This window comes from Sarcophilus harrisii, chromosome 2, assembly GCF_902635505.1.
Source record: "Sarcophilus harrisii chromosome 2, mSarHar1.11, whole genome shotgun sequence".
NCBI lineage: Eukaryota > Metazoa > Chordata > Mammalia > Dasyuromorphia > Dasyuridae > Sarcophilus > Sarcophilus harrisii.
The window spans coordinates 264,945,875-264,967,360 of NC_045427.1; the positions used below are offsets into that span (position 1 = coordinate 264,945,875).

General features: G+C 38.7%; 2 protein-coding genes across 7 annotated transcripts in view; one reads left to right on the forward strand and one right to left on the reverse strand.

Annotated features, from left to right (window-relative positions):
• ADAL (adenosine deaminase like) overlaps positions 1–9,742 on the forward strand; it is a 27,141-nt gene extending 17,399 nt beyond the window's left edge. For all 4 annotated transcript variants that reach the window (XM_003756053.4, XM_023500847.2, XM_031952202.1 and 1 more), the window contains 5 exons: positions 140–266; positions 2,946–3,026; positions 4,959–5,097; positions 6,470–6,570; positions 7,228–9,742. In XM_003756053.4, the coding sequence (XP_003756101.1) occupies positions 140–266; positions 2,946–3,026; positions 4,959–5,097; positions 6,470–6,570; positions 7,228–7,419 (640 nt within the window). In that variant the 3' untranslated portion in view covers positions 7,420–9,742. The remainder of the gene's footprint in view (positions 1–139; positions 267–2,945; positions 3,027–4,958; positions 5,098–6,469; positions 6,571–7,227) is intronic.
• Positions 9,743–10,298: 556 nt separating this feature from the next.
• On the reverse strand, positions 10,299–21,415 carry ZSCAN29 (zinc finger and SCAN domain containing 29). 3 transcript variants are annotated; one of them, XM_012546609.3, is made up of 6 exons: positions 21,349–21,415; positions 19,912–20,343; positions 19,253–19,457; positions 17,938–18,645; positions 15,383–15,886; positions 10,299–13,769 (listed from the first exon to the last, which is right to left on the reverse strand). In XM_012546609.3, the coding sequence occupies exons 2-6, from the start codon at positions 20,227–20,229 to the stop codon at positions 12,898–12,900; spliced, it is 2,607 nt and encodes an 868-aa protein (XP_012402063.1). In that variant the 5' UTR covers positions 20,230–20,343; positions 21,349–21,415; the 3' UTR covers positions 10,299–12,897. The 3 variants fall into 3 exon arrangements, with proteins under 3 accessions (XP_012402063.1, XP_023356605.1, XP_031808059.1); XM_023500837.2 differs by having other exon boundaries at positions 20,893–21,400; XM_031952199.1 differs by having other exon boundaries at positions 19,912–21,400.
• Between the last annotated feature and the right edge of the window lie 71 nt (positions 21,416–21,486).

Here is a 21,486-nt window from a genome sequence, read left to right on the forward strand (position 1 = left end):
CTTTGATTAAAATCATATTCATTGTTTTACACACACACACACACACACACACAGCCGCCTATATCTATAGTCCTTACATTGATGTTTTCTCTCTTTGGCTATATATTTTTTCACTGTCAGCTGTTCACCTGTATTGCAGATATTTAATAGCAATAGACAGAAGAGGTGGAACTTCAGTAGCAAAAGAGACTGTTAAACTTGCCAAAGAATTCTTCCTTTCCTCTGAGGATACTGTCGTTGGCATTGACTTGAGCGGAGACCCCTCTGTGAGTTTTTCCTAAAAGTAATTATTCTTATTTTGTTATTACAGAGCAAGATGTTTTAATGGGAAAAGAACTTCATTATAAATATGTCATCTTCTAACATAACCCAGATGATTAGAATTTATAAGAGTTTTGCATTTTATACTACTGACCAGACTCCAAAAAATGGTTTCTTAAGTCCTTTGACTTTAGTGTGAGGAGAAAAAGGAGGGGGTGGGGGTGGGGAGATGGTACCGACAAAGCAGCTGAAAGGCATGGAGAATTGGATCTTTTGTACCATATCTATAAGTTTAAAGAGTGTGGTGCTTCTCACTTTCACAACTCAATTACACCAGAGCAGGTGCCTTTAGGGCATTCCCCTCTCTTGACCATCCTCTCTCAATTTTGCCTTAGTGGGGGAGGGCTGACACCATCAGCACTACCCATGCAGGAGTTTTGTCCACCCCCTGTGACGCTAAAGACACTAATTAAAGCTGAAGAGGAAGGACAGGATATATCTGATTTAAAAATAAAAGCATACCCTGTGATTAAAGAGTTTGAGTCTTCAGGTCAAGAAAAAAGAAAATCACTCCATTTAATCTAGAAATTATCAAAGATCTGAAAAAGGCTTGCACTCTTTATGGGTCTACATCATCTCCCCAAAGGACTTTGTGAACCTGAGAAAGTTCCCTTATTATCTTCATTCACCTTTTTTAGCAGAAAAGGATGACTTGAGCAGTTATGACAGACTTTGAAATTTAGACAGGTCCATTTGGTCAATTTCCTTTTACTTTATACTTCTGCAGCATAGATTTGTCAGTATTCCAAAATTATTTTTAGTATTACATAGGGGAAAGAGCAGAACTTAGAAGACCTGGGTTATGGCTTTAGTTTTATTGTGAACTCGATCATGGTGGACAAAATGTAACCTCACTGAACCTTAGTTTTTTCTTATATGAAAGGAAGATCACTCAGCCCACAAGCACTTAGTAAGCATTTATTATGTATTGTGATAATTCCTAAGAATACAGACACAGAAGTAAAAGTTTCTGCCCTTGAGGGGGTTTGCATTTTGCTGAGGGAAACAATATATACACATTTAAGTAAATATAAAAGATAATGGAGAGGGGACTTAAGGGGAGGCAGAGACTCAGGCTGAGCTTAAAGGAAGCTAAGAGGTGAAGGGAAGGATGACTTTCATTCTAACCATGGGGAGCCTCTATAGAGGAGCAGAAGTAGGAGATAGAATGTTATGTTTGGAAACTGAAAGACATTTTTAACTGGAACATGGAAAGTGTGATGAAAGAGTAATGTATAATAAGTCTAAAGGGGTAAGGTGGATTTAGATTGTGGAGTGTACTAAATGTGAAAAAGAAGTTTGCATTTTATTCAGAATATAAAACCTGGATATAAGGCACTTTAATGACAGGAGAATAATGTCATCAGACATGACCTTTAGGAATACTGTTTGAACAACTGTGTGGCAGATGGATTGGAAAAGAGAGACTTAAAGTAGGAAGGCCAATTAGGAGACTACTGCTGCAAGTGAGGTGAAAAGTGTTAAGGATCTCAGCGTTGTAGTGAGTGAGGGTAGAATGGTAAATGGGGATGGATGTGAAAGTTGTAGAGGTAGAATCAAACTGATTTAAATTTGAGGATGTAAAAAAATGAAGCGCTGAGTATGATGACTCAGATTGCCAGCCCAGATGATTAAAAGAATAATGTCTTAGGTAAGGAAACTGTAAACATGATAGGGGAAAGGGGTCAGGGGAAGTGTTAACCTATTTTTTTAATACTGAGTTTGAAATGCATACATTTGGAAATGGTAATGTGGAACTGGACCTCAGAAGAAAGACTAGGGATGATCTGGAAGTTACCTGCATAGAGATGATCATTCAACCTATGGGAGCCAATGAGATAACCAAAATAGAAAATAAACAGAGAAAAGAGAAATGGATGATAGGTTTGATATGCAGCCACAGTTGGGGGCTAGACATTTGTAATGATTAAGCTAAGGTAACTTAAGTGTGACTAGATTGGAAGAGACCCAAGATACAACAGTATCATAAAAATCCAAGGTATATATCCAGGAGGAGAAAGTGGACAACATTATCAAAAGCTATAGAGACATTAAGAATGATCAGGATTGTGAAAAGGCAACTGAATTTGGCAATTAAAGAGATTATTGATAACTCTGGAGAAAGCTGTTTCATTTGAATGGTAACCTTGGAAAACAGATTGCAAGAGATTAAGTAGTAAGAGAAGAGGCAATAGGATATAGAGAGCTTTTCCTAAGAGTTTGGCTATGAGAGGTAAGAAAGTGATTTAGGATCTTGTGGGAATGGCAGCTAATGGAGGTTTATTAAAGATAAAGGAGAATGGGTGTATTTGTGAGGAACAGGAAAAGGGAACCAGTGGATAGGGAGAGACTAAACATTAGAGGAGTGGAAAGTGATTACTGGACTTCACCTTGTCACCAAGGTTCCCTTCTTTGATACACTGTGGTAAAGAAAGTGGAAGTTGATGGCAAGGGATTTTTTAGGTGTAGAGCAGGGAACTCACAGCAAATGACTTCTTTTCCTAGTGAGTAGGAGGGTGGGGTCTTCTGCTAAACAGCTGTAGAGGATGTGTCAAATAGCATAGCTAATTTCCCCAGTTTATTCATAAGTCTCATTCAGCCATATTTTAATTTTTTTCTTTAAGGCAGGACATGGGAAAGACTTTTTGGAACCTCTTTTGGAAGCAAAAAAAGCAGGTCTGAAATTGGCATTGCATCTTTCAGAGGTAAATAATAATTTCAAGCAAAAACCTTTTCCCACTATCACATGGGGAAAGTATACAATTTGAAATAATCCAGAGCACTGACCCTAGAGTCAGGAGGACCTGAGTTCAACTTTGATCTCTCAGACACTTAGTAGCTGTGTGACCCTGGGCAAGTCACTTAACCTCAATTGCTTCACAAGAAAAAAGAAAGGGAAAAAGTACACAAACTGTTGCAATTTATAATATTATTTTTCCTTTCTGAAAGTGTTCTTATTTTGGATTTTGAAAATCAGTATTTGCTCATATTTCAGTTTGTTATCAATCACAGTATTCAAAAGAACTTAATATCAACGTTTTGCCAGAATTGGAAAAATAGACAGAAACTTCCTATCATCTTTGTCATTGAAAGCATTGAGTGGCTCCCTGTGCTGAGGACTATTGCTGTTGCACTTGTCCCAGGATGTGATATTTTAGTGAATATTTAACATGAGGTATTTGAAGTGACATTGAAGTGGGAGAAGATAGGGGAAAAAACTGTTTATCATGCATATGGTAAACAAGGAGATGAGGAGTCATTTCTCAGTTGCTAAACATCTGGCAATGGCAGAACTATAACTGTATAGAGTACTGTGCTTCAAAGCACCAATAGGATGAAAATTAGCCAGAGGAAACGCTTCCATCCTGGGAGAGTTCATAGCCAGAATTTTTCCTCTGACACTTAACGATCTCCATGGTTATCCATACTGCCAGTCTCTCTTACCTCTTCATTGACCTTCTTCTCTTCTCCCCTACCCAAAATGACTTGTTACAACTCAAAATAGTCTATACTCACAAAACTTGAATAGCAAAGACTGATTTTCATCCTCAGATAATGAGCATTTAGTTAATATAATAATAGTGATTTCAGAGTCTGATTCTTTTTGTACAGCAAAATAACGTTTTGGTCATGTATACTTATTGTGTATCTAATTTATATTTTAATATATTTAACATCTACTGGTCATCCTGCCATCTAGGGGAGGGGGTAGGGGGGTAAGAGGTGAAAAATTGGAACAAGAGGTTTGGCAATTGTTAATGCTGTAAAGTTACCCATGTATATATCCTGTAAATAAAAGGCTATTAAATTAAAAAAAAAAAAGAAAAAAAAAAAAAAAAGAAATGACCAACAGGATGATTTCAGAAAGGCCTGGAGAGACTTACACGAACTGATGCTGAGTGAAATGAGCAGGACCAGGAGATCATTATATACTTCAACAATATAATAGTGATATAAGCAGAAAGTAGGCAGGGATTCCTCCCCATTTTATAGCGAAACTAAGAAAATTGAGATGCTTTTGGGCCAGTATCAAAAATTCATCAGCAGATCAAAGAATTTTATTGTCCAAACAAATCTTTTTTTTTTTGCCCAAAGTGTCAAGTAGGGCAAGGATCTTGACTTAATTTAATCTACACAGAATATGTATAGACATAACAGAACAATGTTTAGTCCATATATGTACTTCTTTTCTCAAAATATGTTTTCACTTCCTTAAGCCTTGTGAGATTCCTATTTTTATTCCTACTTTTTTCCATTGCTTAAAAAATATTTAAAACACTTTGGGGGAAAAAAAAAAAAACCAAGTTTCCTAAGCCTTGAGTGTTACAGTGAAACTTTTGTTAACTCTTTAACTGTGAATATGGGACATAGCTAACCTCTGCCAAAATAAAACATTAATGATATTAAGTTGAGAGGAATTTAGTGCAGTAGGTAAAAAGGGGAAAAAAAAGGAGTGAAAAAGATCCATCAGAAGAAAACAAGATGATGTATGAACGCCTGCTGTGCATCAGCAGCTCAGAGCCATATAGTTAGCAATGAAAGTCCTAGAAAAAAAAGACCTGATACTACTGTATCAGGTCTTGTGGGTTTTTTTTTTTTTAAATTTACATAGATATGTTTATATTTTTCATTTTTAGATTCCAAACCAAGAAAAAGAAACCCAAGTTCTCCTGGGGTTGCCTCCTGACAGAATTGGCCACGGGACATTTCTCAGTTCATGTGAAGGAGGGTCACTGGATCTGGTGGAGTTTGTTAGACAGAACCGTATACCACTAGGTGAGATTCCAATCACGGAAATTCCCTTCCAAACTCCTCCCACAACTCATAACCTATAGTTTGAGACTCTACTTTAATACTCTAAAGCAACACATAAAAAAGCAAAAGATAAAAATAAGGATTCATTTAGTGCTGTTTTAAAATAAAAGCTTGAAATGACATTTGTTGGTTACAGTTATATAGTACATCAGATAGTGTGTCAGGTCTGAAGTTGAAAAATCTTATCTTCCTGAGTTCCAGTCTGACCTCAGATAGTTAGTAATTTTGTGAACCTGTGCAAGTCCTTTAACTCTTTGTGCCTCAGTTCTTTATCACTTAAATGAACTAGAGAACAAAATGGCAAACCACTCCACTATCTTTGCTGAGAAAACCCAAATGGGGCCACAGAGTCGGATGTGACTTGAAATGACTGAACAAAAAAAAAAAATCTATTAGAAAAATGCAATATTTATTTAAAAATCTACAAAATCAGGAAAAGTCATTAAGTTATCCAGGTATCTGCTAGCCAATGCATGCTTCTACTATTTTCCCAGATTTTTAAGTATGGGAGTTATTTGAACAGAAACACATTGCAAATATGTTTCAAAGTGATCAATTTGTGCATAAGCCTGGGAGGTAGGTGAAACAGGCTTTTATTTCTAATTTTGATAATTTCTTAACATGAAGCATAGAGCCAAGTTCCTAAAAATTTCATCAAGGAAAGTTTAGCGTTTTGTGATAGGAATTTAGTAATAGTATGTAAAGTAGCCTTAGAATTTACTTACTTTGCCTACTGTTGTAGGTGAATGTTTATATGGATAAATAAATGCAGTTCTTCTATAGGATCACAGAAAAAGTTCAGAGCTTTGCTTTTCCTGATTCTATCTTGGTCTCCTGCGTGGAATGCTGCAGTTTCCACTCTGATATATTTTCAAGGTTCATCTGAGTTTCTGTAATAAAGCTGGGATTAGGCTGGATACCCCAGCGTTAAAAAAAAAATTCCAACTCTCTAAACCCCCATCACATCTGCATTATAATTCTGATCTTGTGTTTGGTAAGGGAAAAGGAAACTCCACATGGAATGGATGGAAATCTATGGAGGTGAATTTTAAGGGAGAGGAGAAAGCGAGAAAGGAGTATTAATTATTTTATTATAATTTGCTATTACCTGATATAATAATAGAAAAGAGTTTTGTTTGTAATAATAGAAGAATTTTGTTTCACTTAGTGAACTACAGATGCACCTAATTATATTTACTTAAACAAAAATTTTTAAATTATGAGATGCTATTATATGAAACATTTAGTTAATCTTTCTGTGGAGCATAGTGTGGATTAATTTCCTCTCTGTGGTTTTAATATAGTATTTGTTTTGTTTTGTTATTTTATTTAGAACTCTGTTTGACTTCAAACATCAAAAGTCAGACAGTACCTTCTTATGATCAACATCACTTTGGATTCTGGTACAGCATAGCCCACCCTTCTGTAATTTGTGTAAGTAAGATGCTTTGCTTAAAATATTTCCTTTCCTTTTTTTTTCTGCTTTTGTAGTAAACCAAATATAGCATTAATAACTGAATCACCTACCTTAGATGCCTCACAATATTGCTTAAGCAATTGGTGGTTGAGTGATTGGTTTGGCAGGAAGAATTGCATAAGAACAGGATGAATAGCTCTTGGCTTCATGAAAAGAACCAGGGAAGCAACTAACTTGGGAAAGGTGATAGAGAATTTATAAGTGAGAAATGCACTCTTCTCCTCCCGCTCCATCCCTAATCCTGGGGCCCAGTGAGTAACATAATACTTGACCTTTGTATATATAGCTTCACATTGTATATATAACTTCACATTTTACCAATACTAGGACAGCTTACTTCTTCATAAGCAAGACTAAGAGAGGTTAAATGACTTGCCAGGATCACTTAAAACTTGAGACAAGAACCAAGGATTTCTGATTCCTAGTTTCTTAAGATTCTCTCTTAACCTTCTCATAGATAGATATGAAAAGAAGACTTAGGGATTCTGGGAGCCAAAAAAACATAAAGCCTGTATAAACATAGTCCTGTGTACATTATAGGGGGAAAACAAAACAGTCATTTTCTCATTTTCTTAAAATTCTAATTATGAAACTTTCTTGGTTTGTATCGGCAGACTGATGATAAGGGTGTTTTTGCCACACACCTTTCTCAGGAGTACCAACTAGCTGCTGAGACATTCGGTTTGACCCAGACACAGATGTGGGATCTCTCCTATGAATCCATCAATTATATTTTTGCTTCCAGCAGCACCAAATCTGAATTAAGGAAGAAATGGAATAATTTGAAGCCAAAATTCTTACATTAACTTTTGGATAGGAGACTGTCTAGGAAGTCACATCATAGTCTTTGGCCTCCATTTGGAACTACTTTGCAATCCTTCAACCACCTGCCTTGAATCAGTGTTTGGGAAATCCTCTGAGAATTTAAATCAAGGGTCCTTAATCAGTAGATTATAGCCCATTGGTAACTGCTTAAGTTTTACCTGGCTGATCTCTGGTTTGTCTGCTAATATTCATTTCCACCCCCTACTCCTCCAAGAGATTTATGGGAAAGGGAGCTAGTCTAATCAAAAACTCGTACACAAGCCATATTTGCCATTGCCTACCCAGTAATCATAAGGCTTTAGAGAAATCATCCTTTTCCTTTCATTCATTCCCCAAATATCCCAGTAGCATTAACAGCTGCTGATGACATCTGAATCTCTCCTAAAGGGCCTGTTAAAAAAAAAAAAAAAAAAAAAAGAGAGAGAAGCAGCAATCTCTCATGGAATCTTTTGTCCACTTGAACTGCCTTGAAGTCTGTAAGATTCATTAATAATTCATTTCCTTCCCCCAACCAAAATTGATCCCTGCAATAGCAGCAGCACTGCCTAGGATTCTTCAGTTCCACCATCAGCCCCCACACTCTCAGGGAAAAAAAAAAAACCCACTGTAAAACTTATGTTGATAGTTACTTCAGCTGGAGATGGGACCAAACTAATAAAACTTCTAAACTGGAGGACTAAGTAACCAAGTAGTAGGATAGGATAGAGGCATACTTGTTTTGCTTTCTAGAAATTCCGCTATAATTTGGCATATGAAAGTGCCCGAAGGAGTGACCTGATTCTACCTAAACATTAGCCGTTGCCACCCTTCTTTCTCCACTATCTCATCCCTCCCAAATTTAATTAGAGATAGCTGTTGCTATTCCCTATTTTCTGGAGCCTAGATTGTAGCATGCATAAATCATAATTCATGAGGAAAGGACATAGGGTGGTCCTGTGTTTAACAGCCATTAGGCCTAACTTCACATTTGGTGTTCAAAGCCATGATCTGTTATTCCTCATGCTTCCTTATAGCTACTATGAACCATTCATTTTCTCCCTAACAGTTTACATGAGTCTGACCTCCGGAAATTTTTTCTTTTGAGAGTTGATAATCATGAGACCAAAAAAAAAAATCTGAAAAGCAGATTACATGTCATTAAGCCCCAAGTATGAGTGCTTATATATACTGGTTTTTCTAATGGTGTGTTCCCCAAAACAATAGGTGAATAAATTGAAAATTAATATTTGGTAAACTTGCTATTTCAAGGAAACTTATTAAATCACCCACCAAGTTATTTTTTATCTGTAGCAATTTGGATGTTCACATAATATTGGATTTTTTTTAAAACAAAGAAAACTAGTAGTTGGTTGAATACATTGTCAATCCCAGGGATTTTCACCATCTCATCCATCCTTCCCTCTCTAGGGAAGTCTGGGCTTTAACAAAGTGCCTCTGGCGAGAACTACCCTGATGTCATATTGGTCTGTCTAGTCTAGCCTATAGGGCTAGTGTAAAGCCCCGAATTCCTTTAATCTTGAAAATGGAACTGTTTCTCAAATATATTTGTAGGAAAAGTGGGAAGAAAGTGGAAGAAAATCAATAACTATCATAGTGAGCCAAGTTTTAACTATTTCACTCTCTCCCCTTGAGTAGGAAAACAACAAAAACTAGTTCATGTTGTTATTCTTAACAGTTTAAAGCTTTTGGGGGTAATGAAGTTAAAAACAAGGGTTAAAATGAAGTGTGAGTATAAATCATTTCCCTCCAAGCAGATAATCCAGACTTAGGAACCTTTAAAGGAATGTCTGGAGATAGGTTTGTAGTAGAATGTTGCCCCAAGTTAGAAAACATAACCCTGTTACAGGGGCTGTCTTTTCAGGGAGATATCGGGTTCAAGTCCTACCACATTGGCTGTGAGTCTGTGGGTCAGTCGTTTCACTTTAGAGGCCGGGCAATTAAGATTTTATTTAGATCATTGTCAGTGCATTACTGTAGAATGAAGTGGAGGAAGTTTCTGTAGAAGGCAGTTCCTCATACTAGTGAAATCACAAGTCCAGAATTATAACAAAAATCTATCACAAAGTTCTAAAATATTAAGAACACGAGACAGAAAAATCCCTAGATTAAAGTAAGTAAGTTATCTGTGGATGAGAGTTTGGTGTGGATTTTGGAATGGAAAAATTCAATTGTATAGGGGTGAGGGGTCGGGAAGTAGCATTTAGTCTTCACAACTTTAGTTCCAAACCTTCACTTTCCTGTATCAATATAATTTTTTAAAATTTATTATATTCCTAACTTCAGATGGTACACTAGTGCTATAAACAATTTAAACAAAAACTGACCCCACAAAGAGTTTTATAATGTAAGAAATATTAAGTCTGATACATACAAAGAAAAGTTAAATGCAACTTTTTAAAGGTTTTTTTTTTTCTTCATTAGGTTTTTTGTATTTTGTTAAAAATATTTTTGGTGTTATGTAGTAAGAAGGGAGAACTCAAAATGAGAGAATAAAAGAAATTGTTAAAAGAGGAAAAAGAGAAAAAGAGAGAGAGATTGTCAGGAGATTAGAAGAGTGTACTGGAAGTTTTTGCCAAAAGGAATGATAATGCTAATCCATTCTGTTGCTATTGTTGCTTTTGTTGCTTTGTTGCTATTATAACCTATTCCTTCAGGACTTTTTGAACATTTATTTTTAAAGTAAGAAATCTATAGATCTTGTATTGCTCTCCCCACTTTCCACATGTTTTAGTCATTATGTTCAATTTTGACATTTCTTACTGCTTTTAAGTTTGGACTTGAGAGTAGCCTGAGATTTAACCTCATCCACACAAGACTTTTTCATTTTTTCTCTGTTCTTTTTACTTTTTTTTCCAATTGCAGGTAGCATTACTACTTTTTAATTTTGAGATATATCTGGCTCCCATAGTTATTCTAGGTGCCCGGATAATAAATACAAAGATAACAAACTTAGCAGGCTCATAATAATGACTTTTCTTAATTTGGGATAATCCACTCGACAAACATTGCCACATTTCTTCCAAGGACATAAAAATTTAATAGTTGGAGTAAACTAGTGACTCCAAGGAGCCACACAAGCAAGTTGTTAAAGTGTTCTCATAAAATGACAATTTGATCAAATGTTTCTCTAGCACTTCCTTTTTGAAAAACTCCAAACGTTTTAGAGACATCATCTCATTTATTCACATGGAATCCCTGAGAGGCAGCTTAAGGTGTAAACATGATTCTGTTTTACAGATAGGGAAAACAAGGCAGTATGATTTATACATGACAATAAACTAGAACTCATGTCTTGTCCCCATTCCCATGATCTTTTCACTAAACCATACATGAATATGCTAAACAGACAGTATTTTACTATTAATCACACAGACTACATCATTACAGAGCTTGGCTTTAAGGCAATTTTAGACTGGTTTTCATACACTTTTTACTGCTTATTCGATATCTGGGGGAAGGGTGACACTGATTTCTAATAAAAATATGTTCTGGAATCCCAGTATTCCTCCTCAATCAAAACCACCTAAATCCTATAATATCATCTACCAACTCTCTGCAATAGTTTACCTACCTCACCTGCTAGCCAATTTTCTGATTCCAACTACAGGGCAGTTAACTGAATGTATATCTCGGTACCAAATGTGAGGAAGACAGAGTGGCTTATCTTTCCAGTAAACACTGTCCATCACTCTCAGCTCCTTATACCTTTCTTCTCAACTAACATAGGTCAAGTGTCTTCTCCCACCCACTAAGATATCTTACAATCAACTCCCGATTTCTTGACTTCCCAAATAGTAAATAGTATTTTTATTCTACATTGGAAGCTATCCTCCAAACCTAGTAATATTTCAGTTAATTGATTATTGCACCTCTGGTTTCTCTGCATCTGGCATACACCAAGTTTCAGTTAGTCATTTCTTCTACCAGTTTTAAAGCCCTTCAAATGGTGTCAAATTCACTATATTGTGGTTTTAAGCACCCTAATAACTGAATCATTCCTTACCTCCCTAAAACCCAACTAATTTCCTTTGCTTTTTCCATACCAAACACCCTGCTTTCCAGTTTTTAGACCTTTTCTACTCATAAAACTCTTTTAAATGGGCTGTTGATACTTTTGAAAATTTTTTCTCTTCTATTCCCTTCAAAAGATTATCTGTTAACTCCCTAAATGGAACAGGCATTTCCCAGTATCTTTCCTTGTGCTACATTGCAATACGCCAAACTTGTAAATACACACACTATATATTTATGCTGATCAGATATAATTATCTGATCAGTATATGTCCAAAGTTGCCTACCTTTTAGACTGTAGATTCCCAGAGGAAAAGGCCCAACTCCACCTCATTTTTATACATGGTCCACTACAGTATTATGCACTCTTGAGCAGTTATTACTATTTGATAAGCAGCAGCTAATAAGTGTTCCTTATTCCATGTATATATATTTTTAAAATATAGATTGGCAACTCCACCAACCTGGTAAAGACAATTTATCTTTAACCAGACTTGAGAGCTTTTGGCACTGGTGGACTCGGTTCCTAATAAATAGTAATATAGAAATGTCTCCTGCTCATTATTCAAGATGTATTTATTGCCTACAGTAGGTGCATATACTAGATGAATTGAATACCAGGAAAATGGAAAATCCCATATAATGCCCCTTCCTATCCACCACTGTCTACCTAGTTGGCTTGCTCTTTGGGATGGACTACAAGGAACAGTTGGAATATAGATGAGGTGGGATAAAAGGGAAGTAAGAAAATAGATACTGTAGGAATTCTGAGGGTTGAAGGAAACTAACAGCCATCCAGGGCTAACACTTCAAATTTACACAAGGTTTGTAACAGCTTCCCCATAATTAATAACACCTAGATTCTTAACAAGACAATTTGTAAGACATGACCAAGAGGAATACTAAACTCATCTCATTAAGGGTAAAGTTGGGGGAAGGGAAAAGACTAAATTCAATCATATCATTCTGAATACAGATTTACATGAACAAGAAGAGTCATTCCATTCCTTTCAGTATTTCCCTTTTTTTTTATGAAAGGAAAAACTTGGAATCATGAGATAAATCCATAACATTTTCCCCTGTGATACTGCTGAAATGTTTCCAGAGATGCAGCAAAATGACAGGATGAACAGTGACAGGAATAAGTGAAATTCACAGGATCCTCTCCTTTTATTGAAGGAATGACATAGGCACTGAGAGGGGACAAGGAACTCTTGTCAAATCAAAATTGGAGCTAGAATGGTATTTAGATCTTCTGACCTTCGTTCCTTAGATCTTATTGCCTCAGCTTTGTGGCTTCAGATTCAAATGATTATATGATAAGGAGCACCACTGTGGGATTAAATCCTAAAGGTAATTTCCTAAGCCAGGTGGGCATTGGAGATGGAATCTATTAAAGGTTTCCCAAATAATATACTTTTAAAGGCTCTTTGCAGATTCTCAGGTTTTTACTTGGGTTCTGACTGTGATAAAAGCTTTTCTCTTGTGTGGATTTCTCGATGTTTATTAAGGGCTGAACTTTTGCTGAAACATTTCCCACATTCATGACACCCATAGGGTTTCTCTCCTGTATGGGTTCTGTGATGTGCCCGTAAGTCAGAGCTTTTACTAAAGCTTTTCCCACAATCAGGACATACATGGGGTCTTTCTCCTGTGTGGATTCGCCTGTGTGCACTAAAGTGAGAGCTATTATTGAAGCTTTTCCCACACTCTTCACATTGATAGGGTTTTTCTCCAGTGTGGGTTCTTTGATGTATGATAAGGCTTGAACTCTGATTGAATCGTTTTCCACATTCACCACATTGATAGGGTTTCTCTCCTGTGTGAATCCTCCTATGAGTAATAAAGTTGGAACTGTCACGGAAACTTTTCCCACAGTCAAGACACTTATAAGGTTTTTCACCAGTGTGTATTCTCCGATGTCTAATGAGGCGTGCACTTCGACTAAAACTTTTCCCACAGTCTCCACATGTATATGGATTTTCTATCTGGTGGGGTATCTGATGCATGAGAAGGTGTGAATTAGGGCCAAAGCTTCTTCCATATCTAAGATATTTATAGGGTCTCTCTCCCAAGTGAGGTTTTTGATGACTTAGGATTTTTCCTAAGCCCCTTTCTGGGGATATCATTTTTCCTCTTTTCTCTACTGGGGACTTTGGCCATTGCCTTCCTGTCCTGCAATCACTGTCATCATCTTTTCCCTGATTAAAACGATGGGGAATTTTCCTTTCAGACCTTGCAAGTAATGTCCTGTGCAGTTCTACTTCCTCAGAAATATCCCGTTTTGTGTTCTGTTTGTTCTCAAATCCAGCCTCAAAACCTGAAAGAATGAATAGAATTTCAGAAAGCATCCATTCTCTCAGTTCTTCAAGTCAGAGTATAAGAAAATCAGAAAGAAGCAAAAGTTAGAATTAAATTATCGAAATTAATTTAGGAGTTGGATCTCCCAAATGAATTTTAACTTGCATAAGAATTAGAATTTTAATTTCTCTTTTAGGAAAACTACTGAGTCCTCATTCTGTAGGAGTTAAGGATATTTGGGAGAGAGGGGAAGGGGGTGGAGGAGGAAAGGGAAGAGAAAGGGGCAAGGGAAGATGAGAGTATTCTAAAGACTTAAGAACTATACTTTTTCTTTGGCACTAACAGTAACTATTGGGGAAATGTTACTTGAAACAATTATGAATCCCTGATTCTGATTTTTAATTTAGTGCCAGACCCTTCCATAGAAACTCAATATCTGATCACAAATCCCCAAACCTCTTTGCCCCGATACATTCTTCCTGTGTCCAGGAAGAGATACATAGGTTCCTTTGCCTTGAGGTGATAATGTATGCCAGGAACAAGAGGATAACAGAATACTCAGAAATCTATGTATTCTATTTCAACTTAAACAACATGATTAAATACCATATACAAGAAACTAGATACATGAAAAAGCACTGTAATCTCTGTCTTCAAGGAGACTATAATGTAAAGGGGCATTCTAAGAGTAAAACTTAAAAGATAATTAAATTTTGGGGGGGGGGGGGGAAATCACATAAGTGTTTAAAAATCACCCAAGCATTCAACTAATCAGCTTTTTAGAACATATCAAAACAAGAGAAAGATTAGTTGCCAGAATGCTCTAGGTTCACACTAGGGAAGCCCAACTCAGTTCTTAGCACTGTTTACGGACAAAATGTATAAAACTATTCAAGCATCTTTTGCAGAACATCCCAGTGTCTAGACTCCTAAAATTATGCAGGTGAAATGCTCCAGCCTAACTCATAAAGGTCTGTTTAGTTCTGACCAGATTAATGATCTATGCTAAATTTAAGCATAATTCTAAGCCATTAAACTGAGTTTTTTTTTTTAATCTTTCCTATAATAATAGGGGCATTCCAGAGACTGTATGTAATTATTATAGTTAAAAGAATCTCCCTAAATTTTTTCTCTAGAAGAGATAGGTGCAAGGGAGGAAAGAACAACAGACTTTCAGTTAAGTAAACAAGACTGATAGCATGGGAAATTAGTTTATGGAAGAAAACAAAAACATTTGGATGATATAAATTTTCAAAATCATCTTTATAACTAGGCACACACCTGATATGAACATGCTGTCCAGGATGAGATATTAGAGACTCATTGTCTTGTTGCCTGTCAGCCCACACAGAGATGGTAACAGATCAAAGAATTCAGCTATTTTCCAACCTTTGTGGGTTGAATTCCTTAGGCTAATGCTATCTTTGGAGTAAACAGAATGCACTGGGGAACAATATTTACTACTGCCCTGATGCTCCATAAGTTAGAAAATCTGAGCTAAGAGTTAATGTATTCACAGAGTCAGAAGAGCTGGGAGTAGAACCCAAGTCTTATAGAACCTAGTATAGTGCTTTTTCCTCTACATCATTAATTTTCTGTACATCCAGGTCCCAAGAATAAAGTTTATCTTACCCCTTGGGCTTTGGAACAGGACTGGAGCACCAGGGCTCCCAGAACTTCCAGGTGCCTCCTCAGCGCCCACTTCCTCATCCTCAGAATCTTCTGCTGTGGCTGAGGCCTCCTCAGCTGTCTCTCCTTGTTGCCAGCTCTCCTGATCTAACTCTTCTGTTTCACCATCACTGGCCCCCAATGCAGGGGGAGGTGCTGCCGCCTCCTCCTCCAGACCATCACTAGGTGGGACAGCAACTCGGGCGCTCACCAAGGCATCCATCTCCTCAAAGAAAGGGCAGGTCTCAGGGGCATGGCCACTCTTGACTTTCCGATAGCTGGTTTGAAGGCTTTTAAATTTAGTCCGACATTGTTCTGGTGTCCTCAGGAAACCATATTCCCATAACCGCTCAGCTACTGCCCCATATAACTGGCTGTTACGATGACAGTTTCTAAGTGCTTCATAAAATTGAGTCTCACTGAGAATTGCAAGATAAGTCTTGGTCTCTTCATAGCCCCAGTGTACACCTGCCACCCGAAGAGAAAGTTCAGTGTTCTAAGACACTTAGCTTTGTCATCTACCATTTGCTTCCTCAGAAATCATTTGGGTTTGTATTTTAAAATGGATTATTTAAAAAGTAACATTTCCTTTTTTTAGCATGTTATAAAATCTGATAAATCAGGTTCTTTTACGCCCTTATTAGGCTGAATTTTATACTAATTCATTAGAAACTTATTTAGATTGCCTAGCCATATAAAAAAGGGCTTTCCTACCCTTCTATATATGACATTCTCATAGCTATTGTATTACCCTCTTAGATTCTTGTGACAACTTATTTTAGGAACTTGATTCTAAGTAAAAAGTGACTAAATGACTAGGGACAGACCCAAATTCAATTCCCATTAGCCATGGTAGGTCTCTGTGCACTACTCTAACCCTCATCCTCTTTTCTATTATCCTCATAGTCATCTCAGATTTTTCATATTTCCAAAGAGGTCTCAGACCACTAAAATACTGCTTCTGCCAATGCTTCAAGGTACAAAGCAACCATTTTGGCTTTTAAATCCCAGCACTGGAGCCTTTCAAACAGCTACCATTTTGGGACACTAAACCATTCAGTGTATGCCTTTCCTAATGAGGCCTCAGCGTGATCCCTAACAGACACATTACAACCTTGCCTTTTCTTAGAACATTATGTTCACAGGAACTTGGTAAGGAACATATCTGATGAGTAAGATTTCTTTTTCTTAAGGATTTTAATCTGCAGATCCAGGTTCTAAGGTGCTAGGCCAGATAAGAAGCCATAAGAATATTGATTATCATCTGTCTGTTTTCTGAGGACTTCTAGGATAGAGGTAAGAACATTAGAACTCTTCTCCAGACTCAGAACAGAATAAGGGAAGCCTAATCACTCTGCTTGCTCCTTGCAAAACTTCATTTTCATCAGCCTTTTCAAAAAGAAAAAAAAAAAGTCATGGGATGGGAAAATGGAAGTTGGGAGGAGTAGGGTGAACAAAGGAAACCAGAAAAAAAAAGTTATAAAAATGAAGGAGTTGAAGACAGAAAATATCAATCATGGAAACTCAAGAGATAAACCTTAACAATTATTTATTCCAAATGATTTAATAGCTATAGGTGACAGTGGATAGAATTTAGAGTCAGGAAAATCTAAGTTCAAATTCCATTTCAGACACCTACTACCTGTGTGAAACTGGGGCATGCAACGTAACCTTTGCTTCAGTTTCCTCATTTATAAACTGGGAATAGTAGTATCAATCTCCTAGGATTGTGAGGATAAATAACATCTGTAAAAGCTAGAGTAAATCTTTGACAAGAAAGGTTAAGTCACCTGTCTAATGCTCCCTACCTAGCTGAGACAGCTGGGACTAGAATCTTGTTTCCTAACTCCTAATCCATTAGATTGACAGCTCTTTCCATTACATTACTCTGTTACAAACAAGTACAACATAGCAAAGGAAAACCATATAACAAAAGGGGGATGAGAGAGTTGAGGAGCAAAAGGAACTGTTTAGCTGGGAAAAAAGAAACATAGATGTAACAAATGTAGACACAACATAATTTTGGATTGAGATCTGGCCTTGGAGGCAGAAAGGTCAGCCACACTGGCTGTATGAGATTAATGCTCCTAGGAAACTACGTAGCAAACTAGCTGATGGGTATTGGTGGATTTTTATTATTGGAAGATCTTTACCCTAAAGAAATGAAAAGTTTGTATTCCTTCTTCTTCCCCACCAACCCACAAAAGAATGAGACAGGAAGAGTAAAGGTTATTTTGGCAGTCACAATCCTAGTAAAGTAGGGTTATAAGGATATTCATTTGCTAAATTACTTTGAACCGCTATTCTTTCACCCCCCAAAACTTTTAAAAGTTCACTACATTTTTTTCATGGATCCTTCTACCGCAGAATGCGAAATTGGAACAAAGCAGTGAAATAACTTAGTCACAATAAAAAACTAGAAACTGAATTCATATTTCTTGATTCCTAACATAGTCCTGTTTCCTATAGAAAATGCCTTAATTTCAATACCAGAACCCCAAGAAGAAAGAGAATCTTACCACTCGGGCTTCGGAACAGAACTGGAGCACTGGGACTCCCCGGCTCCTGGGGGCCTGCTTCAGTACCCATTTCCTCCCCCTCAGAATCTTCAGCTGCAGCCTCTTCTGTTGCTGCTTCCTGCTGCCAGCCCCCCTGCTCTTGTTCTTCTGTTTCAGTATCACTGGACCCTAGGCTGGGTCGAGGTGCTGCCACCTTTTCCTCCATGCCATTGCTGGGTAAAGCAATGACTCGGGCATTCATCAAGGCTTCCATCTCTTCAAAGAAGGGGCAGGTCTCAGGTGGATGGCCACTCTTGACTTTACGATAACTTTTCTGGAGGCCTTTAAATTTAGTTCGACATTGTTCGAGTGTCCGGAGAAAGCCATATTCCCGTAATCGCTCAGCAACAGCTCCATACACTTGGCTATTACGATGACAGTTCCGGAGGGCTTCATAAAACTCAGTTTGACTTAAAATTGCAAGTAGAGTCCTGGTTTCTTCATACCCCCAGTGTACACCTGCTACCTTTTCATCCTCAAAGCCCCACTGCTCCTGATCTCCCCAGTTTTTTCTTTCCCTCCTTGATGACATAAAATCAGAGTGCATTCGTTTATCACCTGTGTGACTGCCTCTTGAGATTTCCCTCTCCTTGGAGCCCAGAAGATCTGGGACCCATGGTTCTCCTCGCTCCATCCCAGAAACCATACCAGATTTGGGAAAAGAAAATCCTGCTCATAGGGAAGCAAACAAAGGATATTATGGTTTGTAATGATCATAGAAAACCCTAGGTTAACACCACCATTTTTATCCACTAAGTTTAGGGAAGGTTATAAGAAAAATATCCAGAGACATCCTAAAAAGATCAGTAATATGGAGAAACTTAAAAGAAAATTAAGGGTCTGAAACTCCAGAGAATGGCAAGATTTTGTTTGGGAGGACAGAATGACATCATGGCAGGGATGAAGAGAGGAAAGACCCACCTTAGCCTTCTGAAGCCTAATTTTCACACTCATGACCCATGACCATTTATAGAAGCTCCCATGCACTGATTATCATCTAACTACCTCTATTATAAAAATGGCCACCTCTATTCTAGTGTGTTTTTTATATGTGGTTAGAAAACTACATTCAGTTATTTGGGTTGAAGGAAGTCTACATCAACTGATGGTCTTAGAGCCATCTTCAACTTGCCCATGTTTTCTCTTTCATCTCTATATCTAATCACCAAATTTCATATTTTTGAAATGTCTGATGTCTGATCTTTCCCCTTTTCACTCTTACCACCTCCATCCTAAGGTGTCTTCCTTTTTTTACCTAAATGAATCCAGTTCTTACCAGTCCTTTGATGAGATCGGAGCTTTTCCTTTAGGTTAAGTTGTTCCTGTGATCCTATTTCTGGACAACCTGCCCATTGTTTCTTGGCCACAACCTTGGGCTGGGATTCTCCTGCTTTTTGCTGGACACTTAGTAACTCCAGGGATGATCTTAGAGGTGCCATCTTCTCTGGCTGAATTTCCTGTCCCTTCACAGGGACAGTGACCTATAAAGAATGCCCATTAATTCTCAATGAAAAGCTACAATAGGATGGATTTCCAAAGATAAATATTTAAAGTAAAAGGAGATTGTTTCCACTGGGATCTGACTAGAAAATAAGGGAAGGAACCACACATATTCTATTTCTCTAGCAGTAAAAAGCTTTAGAAAGGAGAGAGCAAGATCCTAAACTTAGTGATGGAGTTCAAAACAACACTCTCCTTTTATCCATGGCACAAGAAAATGCTGAATCAAGTCATAGTGATACAATAGATTGAACATTAATCAAATGGTCACTTCAGTCTCTTTTTTCAAGGAAATATCACTTGTCTACATGGTCAGAAATAAAAAGCATCACAGAGAGACAAAAGACACTATCTTATCCCCATTTCTATTTTAATTTGATCCTCACATCCTGCTTTCTTCTAATTCATGTTTCTGAAGGGGCTAACCCTTCTCACCGGGCACTCTGGTCTTTTGGGTTCTCTCTCCAAATCTTCTACCAGGGTCACAGCTTCCTCTCCACTCTCTGGACAATGCTCTTGTACCCAGGTCTGAATCTCCCCAGGTAGTACAGTCAGGAATTGCTCCAATACCAAGATTTCTAGAATTTGCTCCTTGGTTCGAACCTCTGGTCTTAACCATCTACAGCAAAGTTCCCAGAGTTGGCTGAAAGCTTCACGGGGCCCAGCCACCTCCTGATAATGGAATTTCCTGAAACGCTGTCGAAAGGTCTCAGAGTTCCTCCCATCCCCTCTCAGAGTGGATTTGGCCATCATTCACAGGAGGCAGCTTGACATCAATTGGAGATCTGGGAGCCAGGGCTTCTACCTGCCTCCTCTCTATCCCTGGGGAAATCACTGCACCTGGGTACCTGCGAGAGGAGTTTCTCCCTAGGGCAGAGAGGAATGACAGCGTCAAAAGGATGCAAACATTCATCCAAAATCCTCATAGGGCTAGCCTACCTACATGCTCTGAAGAAACTAGCCAAATTAGGGAGCACTCTCCTGAGAGCAAAATCCCAGGATTAGGAGCCAGTGAACGTTGCTTAAAAGCTGCATTTCCGGTCTGGCTTGTAGGATAGTCTGAGATAGAGTAAATAAACTGCGTTGTGTCTCCAGCTATGCTCCCTCCCCCGAGTCCTAGTGACTGCCCCCTCAGTAATATATGGTGGGTCTGAATCACAAGAAATGCCTAGCAGCCAGAGGGACAAGAGAAGGGACGTTTCCACTGGGGACGGCAAAAGGGTCGGTCCAAGTTCCGCGCTGCTGGTCCCCCACGGTCCGTCCCCACTACCGACCCGCCCCAATTCCGAACTCTTTTCAGAGCCCTCTGCGCCTGCCCCGCCCCACTCCCAGCTCCACTTTCACCACCTCAGGCAACTATCAATAAATAAAGATTTTGTCTTTGTTTTCTCATTTCTTTAAACTCGGCATACAGACTCGGTGAGGATACTTCAAGGGGGTGATTCAGCCCTGGGGGACAAGGGTTGCAGCTCCTGTCCTTCGCCGGGGCGAGGGGGTTCTCGGGGGTCACCCCGAGCTGGGGGTGACAGGGCAGAGAGGGGAACTTCGGCCGGATGAAGCGCTTCCAGGGAGGGCAGGATTCTGGGGAGGACACCAGGAGTGTCCCGGAGTTTCGGGGAGCGAGAGCGATCTAGCTTCGGGAGAGGAGGAGGAGCTCAGGGTTCGGCCTCTTTGTCTCCGCTCTCTCCGGCCGGGTCACTCCAGGCATTGCAGACGTCTCGTACCTTGAAGACGGTCACTGACTAGGTTGAGGGCAATTCTGGGCACCCCTCTTCCAGCGTGCCTCCTGAATCTATCCGTTCCCCTCTACCCCACTTTTTCCTCCCGCTCCCCTCCGACTTAGTCCCGTCCCCGCCTCCCGGCGGGCCTCACCCGCTCCCGCTCCCGATCCGGCCCCGGCCCCTGCTCTCAGCCTCCCAGTCCAGCTCCCAAACCGGAAGTCCGCGCGGGAGACACCAAGGACTTTATGGCGCATGCGCCAAGGCCTCTGCCCGGACTACGTCTCCCAGA